Here is a 17,938-nt window from a genome sequence, read left to right on the forward strand (position 1 = left end):
GTTTAGAGTGATGAAGAGGGGGTTTGGTGGAAATTTGAAAAGAAAGTGGCAAAAGTCTGAAATGGTTCTCTCAGATAAGATAGAGGATTTAATTAAAAAAATTGAGGACTGCAGGGAAGGGGGCAAGAGTAGAGGAGGACAGACAAGTGACACTCCCTTATTTAAAACCCTCCAGTGCCTTCCTATTGCTTTTATGGTAAAAGCATTAACACAGCCTACAAGGTGGAAAACTCCAGGCTAGAGATAGGAATTTGATGGTTCCCAACAATTAGATGACATTAAAAGTCATGAATTCAGTTAATTTCCCCAAGAAGAGTAGAGAGAGGAGAAAAAAGAGGACCCAGCATAATTCACACAAAAAAGGAGATAACATTTGCCAGTGTATTAGATGGACAAGAACGGTAACTACTAAATTAGTATATTTCCTCTCTTCTATGAGACCTTCCTCGGCTTCCCAGAAGACACTGGTCACAGCATTCTCCGTGCTCCATTTATCTCCACTATGGCACACTGCAACACTGTACTATGATTATGTGTCTGCTGTATACTCAGGGCAGGAATCATGTCTTAGACCCTTCCATATCTTCAATCTAGTTCACAGTAAGACCTTAAATTCTTAGTCCAAGAAGGGACTTTACAGAAGATTTTACAGAAGAGGAAAAAAAATGGGCTAAACATACAATCGATATGAACCAGTATAAAAGCAGCTAGAGGGAGAGTGTGCCTCTTCTTAACTAGAGGGCTTTATAGAATGGGCAATTCCCACTGGCCCAGAACATTCTAAAGGCATCTGCCATGAGGGAGGGGATGAGAAGACCTTTTCTGGTTTCCTCTAGTCTTGAGTGCTTTAAATTAGGTCATACTGGTCAAAGGGCTAATTTTTAAAATATGTTAAAAGTTCTGACCTATCAATAAAGAGTAGTAACCCAAAAGAAAAACAGGTAAGGACAAGAACAGAAAATTCACAGAAAAGGAAATACAAATAACATATAAACATGAAAAGATGATTAACATGACTTATTATTGGAAATAGACAAATTTAAAATAAGATACCACAGTTTATAAGCTTTTTTCCCTAATGAATTTTTTTAAATGGAAAAGGTTGATACACACAAGTAAATATTCAAATAATTAACGATATACAACGAAAAGTAACCCCCCCACTCCCCCAGAAGCAAATACTGTCAACAATTTCTTTTATCCTCTGGGAAAATATGTTGTACATATACAAGCGAACTATGTTTACATCTCTCCCCCACTTTACACCTTGCTTTGTTTGCTCAGCAGTATACCTGAGAGATCATTTCATACAGATTTACCTTTTTTTTTTTTACGGCTACATGGTATTCCTTATATGGAGTACCACACTTAACCAGTCTGCAAATGATGGAGTTTTAGACCAATTTAACTCTTTTGCTTTCATAAACAGTGCTGCAGTGGCAATCTCTGTACCCATATCATGAACTCTGTACGTGTCTGTGTATGTGTGAATCCCCGGATGGGGCACTGGTAGGCTAAAAGCATTGTTCTTTACCCTTAACTATGCTAGATGGTAATTATATCACCAGTGCTGCAAGAACAGTGTCAAAATGTAAATCTAATTTGCAAAGTGATGTTGAGCACCTTTTCATTTGTTAACAAGTCATTATGCTTTTTTCTGTGAAAGCACAGTTCCTATCTGTTAAAATTGAGAAGAACCCCTTACATATTAAGTTAGTCCTTGGATTGTCCTGTATTACAGAGGTTTATTTTCCCCTCAAGTAGTCATTTTACTACACACAAAATTTTAAATTAATTAATTAATTATATTATTTTTTTGCAAGGGCAGTCTCCAGGAATCGAACCCGGGTCTCCAGCATGGCAGGTGAGACTTCTGCCACTGAGCTACCATTGTACTGCCCCACAAATTTTTTTAGAGTCAAATTTCCCATCTTTTCACTTTATAGCTTTGTTTTGTGTCTTGATAGGAAAGGTTTTTGCCACTCCAAGATTCTAAAAAAAACCCTGACTTTTATCTAGTGATTTTATGATTTTGTTCACTTTACATTTAAATTCTGGGTCTGCTGGAATTTAGATGTAGGGAGGGAGGTGGGCATACAGTATCATCTAGCTTTCTATCTGTATGTCAGTACAACACCACTTTAACATCTACTAGGGCCAATATGCCTTATTCTGTATTATTTTTTCAGAATTTTCCTAACTATTTCTGAATGTTTATTTTTCATAGGAACTTCAGAATCACGCTTTCTACTTGCACAGTAAATTCTACTGATTTTTTACTGGGATCACATTAAATGTACAGATTGATCTAGGGACAGCTGCTATCTTTAAAACACATTTTTACATCTAACAAGAGAATATTTTTTCCCCATTTAATCAAGTCTTCCTTTATATCCTTTGGTAGTATTTTAGTTGATATAAACCCCACATGCTTTCTATTGGGGCTGTGCCTAAGTACTTTATCTTCTTAGCTGTTGTTATAAATAGGTTATTTTCTTTAATTAACAATATTTAATTGTTTACTGTTATATACAGAAAAGCTCCTGATTCTTCTATATTTTGCAAACATCCCCCCCGACAACTTTCCTAAATTTGTTTTCGTCTCTAACATTTCTTCAATTTTCTCATGAATATGTCAGGTACACAATCATATCATCTGCAAATACTATAAACTTTTATACTTATTTCTTTCTCTTGGCTGACTGCATCAGCTAGTAATTCCAGAATAATATCAAGCAAAGCTGACACTGGCATCCTCATCTTCCTCTTGGCCCTCATCATTAAGCCTCAGGCATGTATCATTTTCATGCTAAGGAGGTATGCAAAAAGTTCTTTTTTTTTTTTTTTTTTTATTAATTAAAAAAAATTAACTAACACAACATTTAAAAATCATTCCATTCTACATATGCAATCAGTAGTTCTTAATATCATCACATAGATGTATGATCATCATTTCTTAGTACATATGCACCGATTTAGAAAAAGAAATAGCAAGACAACAGAAAAAGAAATAAAATGATAATATAGAGAAAAAATAAAAATAAAAATAAAAAATACAAAAATATATAAGAAAAAAAAACAACTATAGCTCAGATGCAGCTTCATTCAGTGTTTTAACATAATTACATTACAATTAGGTAGTATTGTGCTGTCCATTTTTTTTTTTTTTTTTTAAGAAATCATACCATTCTACATATGCAATCAGTAATTCTTAACATCATCACATAGATGCATGATCATCGTTTCTTAGTACATTTGCATCGGTTTAGAAGAACTAGCAATATAACCGAAAAAGATATAGAATGTTAATATAGGGAAAAAAAATAAAAGTAATAATAGTAAGAACAAAACAAAACAAAACAAAAACCTATAGCTCGGATGCAGCTTCATTCAGTGTTTTAACATGATTACTTTACAATTAGGTATTATTGTGCTGTCCATTTTTGAGTTTTTGTATCTAGTCCTATTGCACAGTCTGTATCCCATCAGCTCCAATTACCCATTATCTTACCCTGTTTCTAACTCCTGCTGAACTCTGTTACCAATGACATATTCCAAGTTTATTCTCGAGTGTCGATTCACATCATTGGGACCATACAGTATTTGTCTTTTAGTTTTTAGCTAGACTCACTCAGCATAATGTTCTCTAGGTCCATCCATGTTATTACATGCTTCATAAGTTTATTCTGTCTTAAAGCTGCATAATATTCCATCGTATGTATATACCACAGTTTGTTTAGCCACTCGTCTGTTGATGGACATTTTTGCTGTTTCCATCTCTTTGCAATTGTAAATAACGCTGCTATAAACACTGGTGTGCAAATGTCCGTTTGAGTTTTTGCCCTTAATTCCTTTGAGTAGATTCCCAGCAATGGTATTGCTGGGTCATATGGCAATTCTATATTCAGCTTTTTGAGGAACCGCCAAACTGCCTTCCACAGTGGTTGCACCATTTGACATTCCCACCAACAGTGGATAAGTGTGCCTCTTTCACCGCATCCTCTCCAGCACTTGTCATTTTCTGTTTTGTTGATAATGGCCATTCTGAAAAAGTTCTTTTTTATTAACAGCTTGTTCTTTTAATCTGAATGGATGTTGAATTTTACTAAATATCTTTTTGGAATTTCTGGAGAAAGCCATGTAGTTTTTCTTTAATCTATTTTTTTTTTTCCATGGGCAGGCACCGGGAATCGAACCTGGGTCCTCTGGCATGGCAGGCAAGCATTCCTGCCTGCTGAGCCACCATGGCCCGCCCTCTTTAATTTATTAATATGGAAAATAATAAGCATCTTAATGACGTATCACCTTTGCCCTGCACTGAGATACCATCCTTCACATTTTAGAATGGCAGAGATAAACATTTTGATGATACCATATTGGCCAGGGTATAGGAGAAGTGCCATTTCTATATACTGTTGGTGGAAGCAGAAACTGGTACAATCCTACTGCAGGAAAATTTGGCAATATCCACCACAGTTTTAAATGTACATAACATGTTATTCATGACAGCATTACTTATAATAGCAAAAGTCTGGAAAGAATCTAAGTGTTCATCAACAGGGGGCTGGTTAAATAAATCATGATAAACCCAAATACACTGGAGCACTATGCTTGCAGCTGTACAAAAAGAAAATAAAATGATACAGAAAGCTCTCCATACTGTTTAAGTTGAAAAAGTCAGCTATAGATCAACACATATATTATTGTGCTGGTTTGAATCTGTTGTGCAGCCCAGAAAAGCCAAGTTCTTTAATCCTCACTCAATATTGCTGGGTGGGAGCTTTCTGATTGTTTCCATGGAGATGTGACCCACCCAAATGTGAGTGGTAATTTTTGATTAGATAATTTTCATGGAGATATATGTGCCCCCATTCAAAGTGGGGTTGCTTACTGAGCCCTTTAAGAGGGAAACATTCTGGAAAAAGCTGAGAGCCACCAGAACCAACAGAGCCCCAGGGAAGCCATTGAAGAGAAAGTTAGCAGATCTTGCCATGTACCTTTCCAGCTGAGAGAGAAACCCTGAACGTCATCGGCCTTCTTGAACCAAGGTATCTTTCCCTGGATGCCTTAGATTGGACATTTTCATAGCCTTGCTTTAATTTGGACATTTTCACGGCCTTAGAACTGTAAACTTGCAACTTAATAACCTTGCCTTTTTATATATATATTTTTTTATTGACAAAACATAACAACATACAAACACGAACATTCTTAACATATGAACATTCCATTCTGGTATATAATCAGTGACTCACAATATTATCACATAGTTGTATATTCATCACCATGATCATTTCTTAGAACAATAAATTCCCCTTTTAAAAGCCATTCCATTTCTGGTATAACACATTCTGGCAGCTTGCAAACTAAAACAATTGTGTACCTTCTATGTAAAAAAAGGGGAAATACATTTGCTCATATTTATGTAAACACACTCTGGAGGGATATATAATAAACAATTAAAGTTATACATGTTTGTGGGGGGGGTGGGGAGGGAGGGAGGGAAAGCTAAGTGAAAGGAGATTGAAAGTGAGCTTCTCATATTTTTTTAAATTTTTGAACTGTTCTTCTATTACCTATATAGGAAAATTAAAAATTTGTTAAAATGTACGTAACCCAGAAATTCTGCTCCTGAAAATTATACCACAGACAATTTTGCACATGTAAGCAAAGACATATGGTACAAGGAAATTCATTGCAGGAGTTTTTCTAATATCAAGACCAGAGATATCCTAAATGTCACTGGAAGTTGGGTAAATAAATTATGTGAAGCAGGGGGCTTCAAATAAACTTAACATTCTATTTCTTAAAATTGGTACATGGGTGTCCATTTTAGAAAAGGTCTTTTATAGCTCTTGGTGGTTTGTAACCATCTCTAAGATAATCTGGTATGTTAAGGAGTAAATGAATAAAATAGAAGATATGATATACACTTATATTTGTTTAAAAAACAAAAAGAGGAAAATATACTAGTATATGCATAGAAACTTCTAGAAGGACTCAAGAAACTCATTATAGTGCATGGATCTGGGAAGGGAAATTTGAAGTCTGGAAGTAGAAATGAGAATTTGCATTGTATACTTTTTCAATCAATTTGGATGAGTTTCCATATACATGAAAATTAAAATTAGTTAAAAAAGGTTTAAGGGATCACACACACTGGAAGAGGGACAGGAGTCAAGGGGCTGAGCTAACCCTTCCCTCACCTGCCCCTCCTATCATTCCCAGCGAATGCACCTTCCTTCCCGCCCTGGTTACGGGCCACCTCCAGGACTGGGACACTCACTTGGGCTCGTGAGGAGGTCCGGACTGGTCAACCAACTTGAATTCAGCGGCAAAGCCGTGGGAGCGCGCGTACTCTAAGAGGCCGCCCACTGGGTTGGTGTTCAGGTACTTGACGAGCTCGCCAATCCTCCTGACCTTGTTGGGCTCCACAGGATCCAAGTTATCCAACAATTCTGTGTTTGTACCTCCAGGCTAAAGGAGAATTAGCCAAACAAAGAGGAACCATAAATGTTTAAGACAACACTGAGGGGACAAGCGTTGGGACTCACAGGCAATCCTAAATCACTTGGTTACTAAAAATGACCTGTCTCTTTTGACCAGGAAAATGGCCCCACCTGGTCATCCGAAGGTGTTGGGTTGGTCACCTCCCCGTGGAGGGCCTTCATGGCCTCCTCTGCAGCCATCTGCTTTGCTACTTTCTTGCTGGGGGCACTCGCAGTGGGGAAAGTATGGGCTCCCATTGCCACACAGTATTGGAACCTGACAGGAAGTGAAGGGCAATAAAAAGATTAAAAGAGTTTATTTTTAAATCAGAAAAGTTTAAAATGTTTTGTTTTTTTAATGGTTTGGATAAGAGATTAACCTAGTGTTTATCAGCTTGTCATCCTTTAATGCTTGTAATCTCCTTGAAAGATGTGACCTTTGTGTCACATCTGCCTTGACTAGCCAGGGCCCCCATCCACCTCCTGTCCCATTCTCTTGTGGTTTGGCTAACCCCTTCAATATTTAAACATCAACCTAGCTTCATGTCCCTTCAGGAACTCTTCTCTTAAATGTGCAAGTCTGCATAGCCTCAGAGCAGATACCTTGATCTTGTACCTTTTTGACCCAACAACAGTAAGCTCCAAGCCATGGACTTTTTATTGCTTGGTCTCTCCTTTGTCATTTCAATTCTCAACCTTGAAGTAACAACCATGCCCTCTTTTCCCATATTAAAAACAAGTGTAATTGCTCAGTGAAATAATCTGCCATTTCCGAAGAGGCAGTGAGGAAAGTGTCTGTTTCTTTTTCGAGACATCTGCATCAGGGAACATGCTATAAGAGACATACTTGGGGTCATGGGCAGGGCCTTCCCTGGACAGGAGGCGGAATTCACAGGAGCTTCCCAATTTGTGTACACATTCAAGCAACGTAGAGACAGAGTTCTTTCTTGAAAAAAAGGGCGTTGCTGAAGGGGTGGTTGGCTGGGACTCTGCAGTCTGGAGAAAATGAGAGACAAGAAAAAAAAACAAACACTAAGAAAACAACAGCTAATCCATCATAGCAGAAGGGATCCAGAGAGGGAGAATTTCTTTCAGCTTACTAAATATTAGGGACTGGTTTTCCAAAGGAAGAGGGGCTCCTGGGTATTTTCGAGGCATTGCAGGAAAGGTAAGTAATTTAAAGTTTCTGGTCTTATTTCTTATCTGCCAAGAGAGGAGACTGGACTTGACAGTCTTAAGGTCTCTTTCAACTAGGAAGTTCTGTGATTCCAGCCAGTGGAGGTAAGTGAGTGGGGCACAGGTCTGAGCGGAGGAAGGGCAGGCTGGTGAGGAGGAACAGAGGGGCATGCAAGACGTTGACCCCAAATAATGGTATCGGCTGTTTAAGCCAGGACTGCTTCAAAGAGGGTCAGTTAAAATCCTGATAGTTCTCTGACAGTGAAAGCGAACCACTATCCATCCTCTCAAAGGCAGAATGCTCACCTTCTCTGACTCCTTCTCTGTGGAATAGTAGTATGACTCTTCTGATCTTCCACTGTCCTTGGCTTTAGCTTCCTCAAGCAGAATCGTCATCGCTTTCATAGCTGCGTCCTGCTTGGCCACTTTCTTGCTGCCAGCTTCAGCTGGGGGGAACTCTCGGCCACTGATGACCACCTGGAATTTAAATCTTGATGGAAAGTGATTAGATGTGTGAACAATAGTCCATGCCATCCCTTCTCTCTTACTCCCAAGAAATCTTCAGCTTGGACTTCTCTGCTAAACTAAAGGGCTTCTGACTTGTGGAGGAGAACGGTGGTCCAAGGCTCCTGCTCCTATCCCTCTGGACGCTCAACCTGCTTTTTCTTTTTGGAAACAAAGCAACCACAGCTCATTAGAGCAAACACAGCCACAGGTGATATCAAGTAAATTGGGAGAAACCCACTATCTCTTGAATTAAGAAGGTCTGTACAAAGAAAAAAGACCTAAAATCACCATTACAGTCTTATTAGCAACCAAATGGCTTTTACCTTAAGCAAATGTGATAGACTGGGCACTATCAAGGAAGGTTCCTAAAAGAAAGCAAAAGCTTCTCCTGGCCCAGTCTCACAGAGATCACATACCTGGCACTTATTAGGGGCCTGTCTTTGTCCCCCAAAGAGATACATCACTCTTATGGTTTGTGTTGAAACACACTATAACTCTAGTTTCCCAAGCCTGAGATGAAAGGAATTTTCCCTTGTTATTAAGAAAACCAAAAAGCACTTGTTCTAGGCCCCTTGACTTTGCCTATGGATCTTCTGCTCAAGCTTTCAGATTTGTTCAGCTCTGATCACTTTGGGATCTTCTTTTGAAAAATAGGTCAAATTTCTCATTTGAAGTATTTGAACATGGCATCAATGTTTCTTACAGCTGGAGCCCAAGGAAAGGCCAGCCACCAGTCCCACTGCTTTCCCCCACTTCTGGGGAGGGAAAAGAAAGAGAACATCATCTGTCCAGTCTCTCTACCCTAAACAGAAACAAGTCAGTACTAGCCCTGCCAGCTTTTGGACAGAGAAACCCTGCAAATGCCATCCTGGTATCAAGAGAGTCAAGAAAAGGAATAAGGGCCACAGCTAGGAATCCTCACATAGAGAAACCAGCCTAGTTTATTAAAACCTAGGTGAACTTTTTCTTTTTGGAAACAAAGCAACCATAGCTTTGTTAGTAAAACTAGTTTATTAAAAACTTGATGAAATTCTCTCCTTTCCTTGCTGGCTCTCTCTTCAGTTGCTGCTTGCAGCCATTCAGTGTCAGTGGCTTCAGCTCCCTGCTAGGCCCTTCTGCCCCTCCCTTCTGGGCCTACTTGTCTTCCTCAATCTGTCTACTGGCCGGCAGGACCCCACAGGGCAGGCCCTGGCCAGCTGTCTGAGTGAGGTAATCTCTGATTTCCTAGCTCAGGAGCAGCAGCATGTGCTAGCCCACCCATCTGTGCAGAGGAGGTGTGTAAAATTAGAACCACCACCTTCAACAGTGAGGCAGCCATGCACACTCTATACCATTTGTGCCCTACCGGAGCTAAGCTTAGGGGGGTACTATGGACCTGCTGCAGCTTGGCAGTACAATCCATGCTCCTCCTCTGTAGGCAGCCCTCCTAAATCCACCTGTTCTTGTACCTCTCTTGGGAACTTAGCATGGGTGGGGGGAGGGTGGCACACAGAAGGAGGTGGGAAGAGAAGCAAGCCTTCATTAGCTCTGGCCTTTCAAAGCAGCATGACACTGATGCATGAAAACTACTAATTTCTAAAGATGCTTCATTTTAGCTAAAAGAATCAACCTTCTTCTTGCTTAGCCAGGATTCTGGCTGGTCTGAGGTCTACATTCTCTGCTCCACATCTGGAGAAAGGGCCAATCAAGGGTGATATAGCCAAAAGGCAGAAAGGAAGAGGGGAAAGACAGGGGCTCATGAGTCAGCTAAGACTGTGTGAGGAGCAAGAGTCTGACCCCAACCCTAGGTACAATTCCTGGGTGGTCTCTTACCGAGGTTCATGGGGTGGTCCACTCTGCTCTATCAGGTTGAACTCACAGGTCTGACTAGCGAACTGAGCATACTCTAACAGCCCGCTGATGGGGTTCTTCAGCTGGCACGCTGTCAGTTTCTTGTAGGGTGAACACCGTGGCAAGCCATGACTGTAGAACGAGGGCATCTCCATGATGGCGCGAAACTCACCTGGTGCTGCGTGGATACTATTCAAGTCATCTGGGATGTCATCTGTGGCCCACTGGCCATTTTCAAAGTCAACATACCCTGTTTTTGAGGGGCCATTGTCATGAACAGGTGGTTTCAATTTTACTGGTTCTGGTGTGGTCTCTTTAACTTCTAACTTTATGACAGTTTCCTGTCCATTCTCTGCTTTTTCTGTGACTGTCACAGTGTCTGAGGCACCTGACATCGGTAAATTACAGGTGGGGAGCTCTATGTTTTGGGGAGCTGGAATGGTTTCAGGCACATTGTTTGGATTTTTCTTCATTTGCATCCTCTCTCTCTTCTTGTCAGTCAAATACCATATGGGGGGGGTTGCCCCTTGCCTGTAGACATCCCCCTGTCTTTCCAAGTCAATCAGCACAGAATTTACATCTCGGGCCTTGGAGAGACCAATATTTTTAGCCAAATTCAGGGCAGAGGAATTAAACACATTAAACAGGTAGTCACAGATCTTCTCCTTGATCTCAGCCATGTCGCAAGGACCAGGAGGATCTTCCAAGGCAGATGCAGGTTTTTTGTCTTCAGTTTTCAAACTCGCGTCTAAGTTTGGAACTTCCTCCAAACATAGATGATCTGGTCTCCCTACTTTGCTTTGCTGGCTGCACGCCTGGACAGAGAATGCAATTCTCCACAAAGGGGGTGTTCCTTCCTCCCGATGCAGCTTACTTTTCTTTAACAGAGAGTATAAAATTCGATTGACTTCCTTCTTTGGGGCCCCGAGTTTCCTAGCCAGATCATATACTGTGACAGCCTTCCCTTCTCCAAGCTCTTCCAAGAACTCTAAGATCCTTTGCTCCAGATTCTGACTGATACTCAGTTCCTGGAAATGTGAGGAAAGCCTATCAACACCTCTCCATGGCAGAATTCTGCCTTGTGGTGAAGGACGCTGGAACTGTACTGGGGGCCTCTGACTTCGGAGAGGCGTGCCCTTGGGTGCACTCCAGACTTCCGGATGCCTGCCTCTGGCAGGTGGTTCTAGAAACCTTGGCCAGAGTCTAGGGTTGAATGGTGGCAGGGATGTTGTCTGCTTTCCAATCAGGGGCACTTCTGGGAGCCGTCCTTTGAGGAATTCTATTTGCTGGAGCTGGAAACCATCAGGATAAGATAGTGGCACCTGTGGCTGGTATGCAAGTTTGCTGTCCTCATACTTTTGAATCAGATAGACAGGGTATTTATTGAGGGAACACCCCTGCAGAACAAGATGGAAAAGAAAATGCATTAGGATTTCAGTAGTGAGCCTATGTGTGCCTGTCTCTTCTGACCACCTAGAGGAGCTGCACCTGATCCCCAAGGGGCTGGAAGGCAAGGGGGAGGTGGGTTTCTAACCCAGCTGGAGGCAGCCAAAGAGGAAACTGAGAGGGGAGCAGGAGGCAGGACAAGGCAGGGAAGAAGTGGATTAAAAAACAGGTACCCATATGAAAGTCACTCCTCCAAACAGTGTACAGTAAACACACAGGTTCTGATATATCAGTACAGCCTCTCCAGCAACTTCTTATTCTTTTCCCAAGGACAAAATTTTAGGGAGGTGAGAATGAACCTTTCTACATGTCAGAAATTACTTTTTTAAAATGAGAAAAAGAAACAAATAAATGTTACTCTTGTTTAAAAAAGTGAAACAAAACAAAAAGCAGAACAATAACCTGATAATTCCAAGTGATTAGGGGACTAGAGAATGGACAAGATCGCCACCCACCTTCTTAAATCAGGCTCAGTGCGGCAAAGTCCCCCACCTCTTCCTGCGGCTTAGCTTGTGGCCCTCTCTTCTGGTTCTCCTCAAGGCTAGAGGGAGCTGCAGACAGCTGTCCCCTTTCTTCAAAAACTTCAGCATCATTCCTTAGCCTTCTACTTTCCCATACCTGCTGCCACAATCATTGGGCTCTAACATTCTTGCAAATCACTCTCATGGTACCCTGGCTAGGGGGTTCCTTAGCCTCTATCCCTATGACTCTCATCTCCATCTTTCAGTCATGTGCTTGGCTTGCTCAGTTGCTCTTTCAATCTACTGTTCCTCTAACGTAGGCCAAAACACAAACCTCAAATCCTGAAACTTTTCCAGGGGTTGGCAACTTTTTTTTTTTCTGTAAAATGCAAGATAATTCTGCCATTGTAGCGCCAAAGCAGAAACAGACAATATGTAAATCTTTATTTACAATTTATTTAACCTAAAACTATTCATAAAAACAGGTGAAAAGCTGAATTTGGCCCATGGGTCATAGGTGGCTGTCCCCTGCTGTTTTCCAATAGCAACTTCCTATGTTCCTACCACTTCTACTTCCTACTCTGTGGAAGCTTCTCTGTATGTGATCCCACTGTGGTGATGAAGAGCCACTCCGGATTCTTCCCGTCTGCCACCATACCCCTCCTTACCCAACATGATGTCACGACTGGTTCCTTTCCCCACCCAGGGCCCACTGTCCCCCTTTCCTGCTCTAACGCATCTACACGGTGCTGGAGAAGAACCTGACTCATGCTAACAGAGTTTATAAAATTTCCTCTTCTTGACCCTCAGGTGGGTCTTCACTGCCGTATGGTGATCAACTCAGTTGAACAAATGTGCATTAGCTCGCTGTGGATTGAGCCTTCTTTGAAAATTCTCCCCCAGGGTTTGGGGACAAAGTACCAAAGTTCTCTCCTCTTAACCTTCTCTCTCATTCTGTCTGCCTCTGTCCCTCACATATAATCAGTCCCCGAGATTTTGTCTAGGGAACTCTTCTTCATTTACATTTTGTCCCCTCGGGTGGTTTCATCCACTCTCCCAACCTAAACTGGCTCTCTTAAGCAAGAGCATTCAATACTTTCTCCAGGCATGACATTATGCCCAAGCTCAAGATCTAAATTTCCATCTGCCTGGACAATCTGCCAGCACCTCAAACCATATTCTGAACTAAAGCAACCATTCTCTTCAAACCCAGCTCCTTCTGTCATTCCTACTACTGATAATGGGATCACTCTCCTAATTAGTAAGGCTACAAACCTGAGTCATCTTTGCTGCTTGCCTGACTTTTTCCCTTGTCTCCCACATTTAACCAGGTAGTTGCCAAATTCTGCCAGGTCTACCACCTCTGTATAGTCTCTTAAATGTATCTTTTTCCAGTTTCAATTCCTTATTTCCTCTTGCTTGGGCTACTGCAAGAGCCTCTAATCTTTCCATGTCTCCACATTCTAATCCAATACCCCTGCTTTTCCCTCCACATTCACCTACCACAACCCTGACCCTTTCCTTTGAGATCTCTTTAAGCACCACATTCTTCAGGAGACTTTTGGCTCTTACCTCCCCCAGCCCATGGGAGTTTCCTCTCCTTGAACTCTTCCCTCTCAGTACCTGTTACACTTAACTTACTTTACCTTTTACTACAGCTATTGGATTATTTCTTTTAAATAATGGCACACAGAGATGGCAGTGTATCTGAAAGGTGATCAACTGTAGCAGGTGTACTAGAAACTGCATTCAACTCTCCACTCCCAATACACAGAGTATAGCCAGGGAACTGTAGTCACGTGGAGATCAGCTCCCTGGGGCCAAGGACTACGCTTCAGTAGCCTCTGCCTTCTAGAAGGTGCTAAGAGAGCACCTGGCACAAAACTGCTCTGGAAGTGCCATCTGGTGAATTAATGCTTGCACCAACAAGTCACCTTGCACAAGCAATCACATCTTTCTTCACTCCTCCTGCTGTGCGCCGGGCTGTTCTGACCCACCCTGCTGGGGGCAGATGCATATGCATGCACAGAGAGTATGTGCCCTGGTCCTGGAGCTAAACTAGCAGGATTTTAGGAATTTGCTAATTAGCTCTCTGAGTGATCTTGGAAAAAAGAAATTTGTTTCAAAGCAGCTCAAGTCAGTTTTTAATTAAATGCTTTCTAGATTTATACTGCTACTAGTTGGTCAAAACCTGAAATTTCTTGACTGTCCACCTAAAGGAGAAGTTCAATCAATTAAGATACATTTGTGTTATGGAAGAGTACTTATATATATATTTTTAAATGTGTCAGATCTATTTGCATTCACCTGGAAGAAACTTATGAATGATATATAATGTTAAACAAACAAACAAAAAAAGCATGTGGCAAGGTAACATTTTGCTATTAATCCCTTTTTTAATAAAGAAAGGGGAAAGAAAAAAACCATGAATATATACATGTGTGTATGTCTTTGTATAAAATAAACAGAAAAGGAGGAGGGGAAGGCTATATAAGTTTGTTAACAGCCATTTTAGAGAAGCGGATTATTAATTTTTTTCTTTTTGCATCCCTCCCCCCAAAGCACCTCTAAAAGCCAAACGAAACCAAATTAAATCAAACCACCACTTGAGAAAAGCCAATTGGATACACAGTGAATGGGGGTAAGAACAAGAAAATGGAGAGACAGTGGTGACAATTCCTAAATCTCTCAAATTCTCCACTCTCCCATTTCATGTCTATGTGCTATGCAAACTGTGTAACAAATCATTTAACATTCATTGCCAGCAAAACTTCACTTTAATCTGGTCCATATACTTAGGGTGAAGAGATGAGCCCCACATTACCACATGGGCTCCAAAAGGTAATATATTGGTACAAGTGAAGAAATTATTTTCCTTTAGTTTAGCCAGGTGGCCCTACTCCTTTTAAAGAAGGTCTTTTAAAAAAATAGTTTTTTAAAAAGTGAGGTTTAATTAACATGTGGTAAAATTTACCCTTTTAGTGTATAATTGTATCAGTTTTCATAAGTATACGTAGCCTTATAACCAGAACCACAATCAAGACATACATGTCCATTTTCTCAAAAAGTTTTCTCACGCCACACTGCAGTCACACGCAGCCCCTGGCAGCCCTGATCTGTTTCCTGTCTCGACAGCCTTGTTACTACCACAGCGTCCTGAAAATGGAATCCCGCAGTAGGAGGCCTTTGGAATATGTTCTTTTTGCTTAGCGGAAGCTGTATGAGAGTCCCCAGGTTGCCACACGTGTCACTTGACTACGCGTTCACAGCGATCAGGTCGCTATTTGTGGACGTAACGCAGTTCATTTTTCACCTAAATATCTGGTGGAAAATATTTCACCTGGAATATCTGGGTTGTTCGGGTTTTTAGTGATGATGAACAGAGCCACCCTAAACTCCTTCTCAGGTTAGGGAGAGCTATTTTAAACGTGCTCCACGCGCAGGAGGGGAAGGGCGGGGAGAGGCCTGGAGAGTAAAGGAGGCGGCCCAGGGCGCACCGGCCCTGCGGGGCTGGGCCTCCTCCTCCTCGGGCTCCGCGCCGCCGAACCAAGTCCTAGGACAGCAGTTTTACTTGGCAAGGAAACGACACAGCCGCGCGCGCGCACACACACAAACACACACACACACACACACACACACACACACACACACACGCACACAAACGACAGACACACGGAGAGGCTGGGGGACGAGCCCCGGCTCGGGACCGAGCGCCCGGCCCGGCGCCTTTACCTGCCGCGGGTTCATGGCGCCGCCGGCCTCCGCGCCCCGCCCGGCCACACTCGGCTCGGCGACACGGGGGCGCCCGCGGGAAGCCCCTCCTCGGCCCCGCTCGGCCCCCGCCCGGCCCCGCGCCGCGAGCTGGGCTGAAAATGGCTCCCGCTCAGTTTCACTTTCGTTTCCTCGGCAAGACTTCCCCTTAGGAAAGTTTGGCCAAGAGGAGGGGTTTAGGCGACTCTAGCAGAGCTTCGCGCCGATCTCAAATCTAATCCCTCGGCTTCGTGAGAACCGAGGAAGGGGACAGAGCTATAAATGTACCACGCTTAGCAGTCCCCTCACACGGTCCCTCGGAGTACCCGGGGCAGAGCGGCGAGCCCTCAGCACGCAGCCACACCAAGACGCCCCGCCCCGCCGCGTCCCGGCTTCCAGGAGGGGACCCGTCTCTAGGGCAAAAAGGGGTGGGACGCGGAGAAGGGAGGGAGCGGGTCAGTTCTCTTCAAATGACTAGAAGTCCTCACTGTAGACTATTAATATTCCTAAACGGATGCCAGCCAGCAAAAAGTAGCAAGATAGTGATAGAAAGAGTGCACAATGCAGGGTATATGTCATAAAACCATCCCCTGCCCCCACCCCCTTCATCCATCCAAGCAAATTTAAGTGCTTTCCATGCATTATTTTGTTGTACAGTCACAACAGCCCAAGGAGGCAGACTACAGAAGTGGAAACTGAGGCTTGACTGAGGCCACACTGCTGCTAAACCCAGGTTTGGCTGTGGAAAACCCATTCTTCATCACTCTCCTACACTCACCCAAGTTACACCATTATGTGCAAAAAGAATTGGGGTTTAAATTACCTCAAATTCCGTGTCAATGAGTTCAATTTTCCTATCTAGAGATAAAAGTATATATATATATATATATAGTTTAATCATCAGGCTTATATAAAACTATTTTGTTCAGAGTATTTAGGAAAAGATTTTATAGATCAATGCCAGTGCTCTACAGCCTTCTTTGTCACCTGTGAGAAATTTTTTTCTGTGTTTAATTTAGGCTTTCAAAACCTCAGTTTTATTCCCACTTATGAGATTTACAAGGCAACCATCACAGCCTCATCTTCAGCTAAAGCCCTCTCTCCACTGCCCTCTCATGAAGAATGAACTACTATTCATTCTTCAAAAACTGCTTCACATTTTGCCTCCTAGGGAAGCCTTCCCTCACTCCAGTGAGAATGGGGAATGGGGGAGCACGTGCAATTAGTGGTTCCTTATTTTGTGTTTCTTCATTACTCAGCACTTAGCCCCACCAGAGCACCTACACATTCCATGATTGGAGCCATTTTTGCCTCATTTAGCAAAACTTTCCTATACCCCTATGCTGGTTTGACTCTGCTGTGAACACCAGAAAAGCCATGTCCTTTAATCTTCATTCAATACTGCTGGGTGGGGTCTTTTTTTTTTTTTTTAATATTTTTATTGACAAACCAACATACAAACACAAACATTGTGTTACTCAATGGCTCACAATATCATCACATAGTTGTATATTCACCATCATGATCATTTCTTAGAATATCTGCATCACTCCAGAAAAGAAATAAAAGAAAAAGGAAAAAACTCATACATACATACCCCTTACCCCTCCCTCTCATTGACCACTGGTATATCCATCTTGGCTGGAGTCTTTTTGATTGTTTCCGTGGAGATGTGATGCACCCAACTGTGGATGGTAACTTTTGATTACTAGAGCCCTTTAAGAGGGAAACATTATGGAAAAAAAGCTTTAGAGCCCATACAGCCAGAGGCCTTTGGAGATGAAGAAGGAAAATGCTCATGGGGGAGTGTCATGAAACAAGAAGCCTGTAGAGAAAGCTAGCAGATGTCCATGTGCCTTTCCAGTTGAGAGAGAAACCCCGGCTGTCATCAGCCTTCTTGAACCAAGGTATCTTTTTCTGGATGCTTTAGATTGGACATTTCTTTAATTTGGACATTTTCAAGGCTTTAGAACTGTAAACTAGCAACTTAATAAATTCCCCTTATTAAAAGCCATTCCATTTCTGGTATATCGCATTGCGTCAGCTCACAAATTAGAACAGCACCTAAATGGTGCCGAGCGCCATTTTAAGCACTGAGACTATGATGTGACTAAGAGGCCCAGCGTCCGGCTCACAGTAGTCTGGAGGGGAAGCTATATGTCTCAACAGTCAATACAACGTTAAGTAATACTTGTTTCCTGCCTGTAGCACTGAAAAGTCTCCTTATCAATGACGGGAACATATTTTATACATCCTCATATCCCCCTGCAGAGTGACCTT

At 42.2% G+C, this 17,938-nt stretch overlaps 1 protein-coding gene across 3 annotated transcripts in view; it reads right to left on the reverse strand.

Moving 5' to 3' along the window:
* The window catches only part of ADAR (adenosine deaminase RNA specific), a 47,837-nt gene that overhangs the window by 10,417 nt on the left and 19,482 nt on the right, over positions 1-17,938 (reverse strand). The window contains exons 1-6 of one of the 3 annotated variants that reach the window (XM_077156308.1): positions 15,641-15,748; positions 9,984-11,398; positions 7,971-8,154; positions 7,336-7,484; positions 6,621-6,765; positions 6,287-6,477 (exon numbers count right to left, since the gene is read on the reverse strand). In XM_077156308.1, the coding sequence (XP_077012423.1) occupies positions 6,287-6,477; positions 6,621-6,765; positions 7,336-7,484; positions 7,971-8,154; positions 9,984-11,398; positions 15,641-15,655 (2,099 nt within the window). In that variant the 5' untranslated portion in view covers positions 15,656-15,748. Of the gene's footprint in view, positions 1-6,286; positions 6,478-6,620; positions 6,766-7,335; positions 7,485-7,970; positions 8,155-9,983; positions 11,399-15,640; positions 15,749-17,938 lie in introns of those variants that run through there. The other 2 variants (XM_077156307.1, XM_077156309.1) reach the window with 2 other exon arrangements.

The sequence above is a fragment of the Tamandua tetradactyla genome, chromosome 4 (genome assembly GCF_023851605.1).
Source record: "Tamandua tetradactyla isolate mTamTet1 chromosome 4, mTamTet1.pri, whole genome shotgun sequence".
Classification (NCBI taxonomy): Eukaryota; Metazoa; Chordata; class Mammalia; order Pilosa; family Myrmecophagidae; genus Tamandua; species Tamandua tetradactyla.